The following is a 6,877-nucleotide window of genomic DNA, read 5'->3' on the forward strand; positions in this document are numbered from 1 at the left end:
TGTTCAGTTCAGCATGCTTGCTTCTTTCTTTATCAGAAACACTTCAAAAACATGGAATTGATTCGTTAGCATTCTCTGATGGTGACTAAGGTTTTTTTTTGTATTATTATGAATTCATATTGAATATATTTGATGTATTTGAATGTATTGTAATTACTATTCTTAATAACATCAAATTGTCCCATTTTTAGCCAGTGGGAAGCTCTTCAGTTTGGTCCAAATCCAGACCTGACCTACCCTCCTTTGATCACCTTTTTGTTCCTGAACTGGTACACTGTTCTGACTTGGGCATTCCTCTAAGAATCCAGGTACCTATTGGTGGGGTATGAGTCCTTTGAAGCCACACTCTCATAGCTGATTGACCTGTTTAACTTGACTCAACAGCTGTTTCCTCTTAGCTTCCTTATGGATCTTCCACTTGCTGACTTCTGATTGTGACAGTGCCCAGGACTCAGGGGTCTGAATTTTCCTCCTTGCTGTCACTGGCTGAATGACATCATATAGCTTCATAGCCTTATCATCTCATTTTACAGTTCCACAATCTTTCCCAGCTCAGAATCTTTTCCGATGAGTTGACTTTTCACACGAGGTGGTCAGTTGGAGCTTCAGCTTCAGCATCAGTCCTTCCAGTGAATATTAAGGGTTGATTTCCTTTAGGATTGACTAATCTGATCTCCTTGTTATCCAAAGACTCTCAAGAGTCCTCTCCAGCACCACAGTTCAAAAGCATCAATTCTTTGGCGCTCAGTCTTCTTTATGGTCCGACTCTCATATCTGTACATGACCACTGGAAAAACCATAGCTTTGACTGTATGGAACTCTGTTGGCAAAGTTAAGTCTCTGCTTTTTAATATGTTTTCTAAGTTTGTCATAGCTTTTCCTCCAAGAAGCAAGTGTCTTTTAATTTTGTGGCTGCAGTCACTGTCCTCAGTGATTTTGGAGTACAAGAAAATAAAATCCGCCACCGTTCCCACCTTTCCCCCAACTATTGAAGTGATGGGACCAGATACCATGATCTTAGTTTTTATATGTTGATTTTTAAGCCAGCTTTTTCACTCTCCCCTTTCACCCTCATCAAGAGGCTCTTTAATTTCTCTTCACTTTCTGCCATTAGGGTGATATCATCTGTATATCTGAAGTTGTTGATATTTCTCCTGGTAATCTTGATTCCAGCTTGTGATTCATCCAGCCCAGCATTTCACATGATGTACTCTACATATAAGTTAAATAAACAGGGTGGCAATATACAGCTGTGACATACTCCTTTCCCAGTTCGGAACCAGTCCGTTGACCCACGCCTGGTTCTAACTGTTGCTTCTTGACCTACATACGGGTTTCTCAGGAGACAGGAAAGGTGGTCTGGTATTCCCATCTCTTTAAGAATATTCCATAGCTTGTTGTGGCCTCTTTGATATTTCTCAAGTATGCTGGCCACACTTCCTCTGGGGTCAAAATAGCACCTGGTTTTTTGTTTGTTTGTTTGTTTGTTTTCCTGGGATACTTGCTTGGCTAATCCTTGACCTTCCCTGTGAGAACTACCTTAATGTCGTGATAACTGACATTACAATGTCTTGATAACTGTGTCCAAAACTGCAGTGATGACGGGAGCTAACCCTAGAAAATCACAAGAAGCTGACAGCGCCTAGCGCTGATTTTCTTAACTGATTTCTTGTGTCTTGTTGTATAAAATAACATGTCCTTGCCGCCTAAGCTGCTGTTAGGTATTTTGCCTGCAGCCAAATGTCTTCTGTTCACATAGACCACATTTCTGTATGTGCCCAGATTCATTGCTAGGTTCCCTAGACTTGGGTCACTCTTTTAAAGATGATTTAGTTTCGATTTCTGAATGTAAATAATTTTTAATTTCTTTCTTACACACAAATATATAATTTCTTTAAATGAATTAACATTTTTATACACACCAGACTTTTTAAATTTTTTTATTTATTTATTTTACGTTACAATATTGTATTGGTTTTGCCGTACATCAACATGAATCCACCACGGGTGTACACGTGTTCCCAATCCTGAACCCCACTCTCACCTCCCTCCCCGTACCATCCCTCTGGGTCATCCCAGTGCACCAGCCTCAAGCATCCTGTATCCTGCATCGAACTTAGACTGGCAATTCACTTCTTATATGATGTTATACATGTTTCAATGCCATTCTCCCAAACCATCCCACCCTCTCCCTCTCCCATAGAGTCCAAAAGACTGTTCTATACATCTGTGTCTCTTTTGCTGTCTCACATACAGGGTTATCATTACCATCTCTCTAAATTCCATATATATGCGTTAGTATACTGTATTGGTGTTTTTCTTTCTGGCTTACTTCACTCTGTATAATTGGCTCCAGTTTCATCCACCTCATTAGAACGGATTCAAATGCACTCTTTTTAATGGCTGAGTAATACTCCATTGTGTATATGTACCACAGCTCTCTTATCCATTCATCTGCTGATGGACATCTAGGTTGCTTCCATGTCCTGGCTATTATAAACAGTGCTGTGATGAACATTGGGTTACAAGTGTCTCCTTCAAATCTGGTTTCCTCTGTGTGTATGCCCAGCAGTGGGATTTCTGGGTCATAAGGCAATTTTATTTCCAGTTTTTTTAAGGAATCTTCACACTGTTCTCCATAGTGGCTGTACTAGTTTGCATTCCCACCAACAGTGTAAGAGGGTTCCCTTTTCTCCACACCCTCTCCAGCATTTATTGCTTATAGACTTTTGGATCACAGCCATTCTGACTGGCATGAAATGGTACCTCACCGTGGTTTTGATTTGCATTTCTCTGATAATGAGAGATGTTGAGCATCTTTTCATGTGTTTGTTAGCCATCTGTATGTCTTCTTTGGAGAAATGTCTATTTAGTTCTTTGGCCCATTTTTTGATTGGGTCGTTTATTTATCTGGAATTGACCTGCATGAGTTGCTTGTATATTTGTGAGATTAGTTGTTTGTCAGTTGCTTCATTTGCTATTATTTTCTCCCATTCCGAAGGCTGTCTTTTTACTTTGCTTATAGTTTCCTTTTGTGTGCAGAAGCTTTTAATTTTAATTAGATCCCATTTGTGTATTTTTGCTTTTATTTCCAGTATTCTGGGAGGTGGATCATAGAGGATCCTGCTGTGATTTATGTTGGAGAGTGTTTTGCCTGTGTTCTCCTCTAGGAGTTTTATAGTTTCTAGTCTTATGTTTAGATCTTTAATCCATTTTGAGTTTATTTTTTGTGTGCGGTGTTAGAAAGTGATCTAGTTTCATTCTTTTACAAGTGGTTGACCAGTTTTCCCAGCACCACTTATTAACGAGATTGTCTTTAATCCATTGTATATTCTTGCCTCCTTTTTCGAAGATAAGGTGTCCATAGGTGTGTGGATTTATCTCTGGGCTTTCTATTTTGTTCCATTGATCTATATTTCTGTCTTTGTGCCAGTACCATACTGTCTTGATGACTGTTGCTTTGTAGCAGAGCCTGAAGTCAGGCAGGTTGATACACACACCGGATTTTTAAGCCGTTTGCATGGTTGTTGGTAGAGCTTTTCTGTAGTCATTTTTCCCTTTCCTTAAAAAAATTGGATCAGTTTCCTTCCTAACATCAGCTCATATGTGACCTTGGGTGCGTGCATGCTCAATAGCTAAGTCATGTCTGACTGTTTGCAACCTCATGGACTGTAGCCTGCCAGGCTCCTCTGTCCATGGGATCGCCTGGCAAGAATACTGGAGTGGGTTGTCATTTCCTCCTCCAGGGGATCTTCCCAATCCAGAGGTCAAACCTGCTTCTCCAGCATCTCCAGCATTGCAGGTAGGTTTTTTCTTTGTTTGTTTCACTGCTGAGCCACTTAGAAAGCCCATATATGACCTTGTGTGAAAAGTGTGAAAGTGTTAGTCACTCAGTTGTGTCTGACTCTTTGCAACCCTGTGGGCTATAGCCCTCCAGGCTCCTCTGTCCATGAAGTTATCCAGGAAAGAATACTGGAGTGGGCACCATCCCTTCTCCAGGGGATCTTCCCAAACCAGGGATAGAACCCAGGTCTCCCACATTGCAGGCAGATTTTTTACCACCCGGGCCATCAGGAAAGCCATGTATGACATGTGTGTGTGTGTGTGTGTGTGTGTGTGTGTGTGTGTGTGTTACTCGCTCAATTGTGTACAATTCTTTGTGACCCCATGCACTGTAGCCCACCTGGCTCCTATGTCCATGGAATTCTCCAGGCAAGAATACAGGAGTGGATTGCCATTCCTTTCCCCAGTATGTGACCTTAGATAATCTATATTAACAATTCAGCTTACATGATTCCATATAATGTCTGTACACGGTTACACAATCATTTTGAAAAAATTATATTTATAAACTATGCTATACAAATGTAAGTTATCCAAGAATATGGTTGTAATTTTGTCAGTCTGTTTAACTTTTTACTTCTTATCAGGATGGAGTGGCAGTTTTTAAGAGTTTTACACATGGAACCAGGAATCAGAGGTCCCCTTTGGCCGTCTTTAAAATTCAGGTATCTTTTAAATTCAGATAGCTTATTATGGAGTGTTAAGAGTTCTTAATATACTCTAGGTATGTCTTTTATCAAATACATATTTTGCAAATATTTTTTTCATGTCTGTTTCTTTTACTGTTTCAATGTGTCTCTGTAAACTAAATATTTTTAACTTCTATAAAGTTCTAATTATCAAGTGTTTCTCTCTGTAGCTTACACATCTTGTGTTCTATCAAAGAAATGCTTGCCTAACCCAAAGTTTTAAAGATGGTCTCCTGTATTTTCTTCCACAGGTTTTAAATTTTTACACTTTATACTTAGGAATCTTATCTATTTTGAGTTAATCATTATTAGGGTTGATGTTTGACTTTTTGCATAGGGATGTTCAATTGTTTCATAACAACTTGTTGAAAACACTATTTCTCCATTGAATTAGCCTGCCAGTTATGTCAAAAATAAATTGACCTTATATGCATAAATTTAGTCTGTATTCTTGACTCTGTTTCAGTATGCCCAAATTACACTGTTGTGATTTCTCTGATTTTTATAGTAAATCCTGAAATCAAGTAGTTTAAGTCCTTCAAAAGTTTTATTCTATTAAAATTACTTTTGCCTACTTTTTAAGTACACAAAAATTCAAGAGAACAGAATTTTAGGATATTAGTTCCTTGAACAAGGATCAAACCCATGCCTCTTCTCTGGCCACCCTCCATCACGTGGCTGTGTGTCTCTGCCCCAGTCTCTGCAGGGCATCCTTCACGTCCTTGTTTCTCAGGCTGTAGATGAGGGGGTTGAGCATCGGGATGACCAGGGTGTAGAAGATGGAGACCACCTTGCCCTGCTCCATGGACTCCACAGCTCTCGGCTGGGCATATGTGACAAAGACAATCCCAATAAGGACAGTCACTGCAGTCATGTGGGAGCCACAGGTGGAGAAGATTTTGTGGCGTCCAGCTGCTGAGCGCATCCTCAGGATGGTCACTGTGATGTAGCCATAGGAGGTGAAGACCACAATTGTCACACCCACAATAATGACCCCACAGATGCCAAACAAGAGTAGCTCACTGAGGGCTGTGTTGCCACAAGCAACCCGGAGCAGGGGGGGCACATCACAGAAGAAGTGGTCGATGTGGCTGGAGCTGCAGAACGGGAGGCTGAATGTGAAGCTGGTCTGCAGGATGGAGTTGAGACAGCCCCCACAGTAGGAGCCCAGCACCAGGCGGGCACAGACCGAGGGGCACATGGAGATGGGGTAGCGCAGGGGGCTGCAGATGGCCATGAAGCGGTCATAGGCTATCACAGCCAGGAGGAATGCCTCAGTGGTGCCCATCATGGAGAAGAAGAAGAACTGGGTGGCACAGCCTGTGAAGGTGATGAGCTTGGAGGAGGACAGGAAGGTGGCCAGGGCCTTGGGGGCGATGACAGACGAGTAGCACAGGTCCAGGAAGGAGAGGTTCTTGAGGAAGAAGTACATCGGGGAGTGCAGACGGGCATCCAGGGTGATGACCACCATCATGGCGAGGTTCCCCAGGACGGCCACCACGTACAGGGCCAGGAACAGAGCAGAGAGCAGGGCCTGGGTCTGCAGACCACCCAGAAATCCATCCAGCACGAACTCTTGAAAAGTCACCACTGAGAAGTTTCTATTTCCATGGGGTGACATGACCTCAGTCCTCAGATCAGGAGAATTACACCTCCAGTGATGGTAAACTAGGTAGGTCAAACTAAACTTCCTGCTGAAGACTATTAGAAAGATCAACAATAAAGTGAGATCTGATTGAACGTTTAGGAGCGTTAGTTAACGACTTAGTGAAGAATTGCTAACAAAGTTCAAGATAAACACAGAGGACCAGGGATTCCAATGCTGAGAGCTCTTTGCCCTGGAGACATAAACCAGTTTTGAAAAGGACGTCCGAGAGGCCCAGTGCCCGGGCAGTGACTTTGCTGTGTCGCTTGTTTTGTGGAGCTACTGGTGACAATAGAAAACAACCTTGCAAAACGGGTATCTGATACTCAGAACCACCGAGGACGCATCCACAGAATAAGTTACCAAAACAGGAGACAGAGACACAGGCTGAATCTGAATTGGAAGAGATGATGGCCAAGTGTTTTATCAAACCGATGGAGAATACTAATCTGCAGATTCATGAGCCCTATTAAATTAAAGCAGAGTTAATGCAAAGAACAGCACATTCATGTATATCAGAGTAAAAATATTTAAAACTGAAACAGGGAAAAGTCTTAAATGCAGCCTGAGGAAAAAGACTGTCCCTTCAAATAAGCTACTGCAGGAGTAAGATTGTCAGTTGGCTTTCCATCCATTTGTAGCCAATTGATTTTCAACAGGGTGCCAAGACCAATTAATAGGAAAAGAATAAAATCTTTAA

General features: G+C 41.7%; 1 protein-coding gene across 1 annotated transcript; it reads right to left on the reverse strand.

Moving 5' to 3' along the window:
• LOC102182754 (olfactory receptor 12-like) lies at positions 5,203-6,153 on the reverse strand. The gene has a single exon (XM_018046478.1). It carries the CDS (start codon positions 6,151-6,153, stop codon positions 5,203-5,205), a length of 951 nt encoding a protein of 316 aa, XP_017901967.1.

The sequence above is a fragment of the Capra hircus genome, chromosome 3 (genome assembly GCF_001704415.2).
Source record: "Capra hircus breed San Clemente chromosome 3, ASM170441v1, whole genome shotgun sequence".
In the NCBI taxonomy this organism is placed as follows: Eukaryota; Metazoa; Chordata; class Mammalia; order Artiodactyla; family Bovidae; genus Capra; species Capra hircus.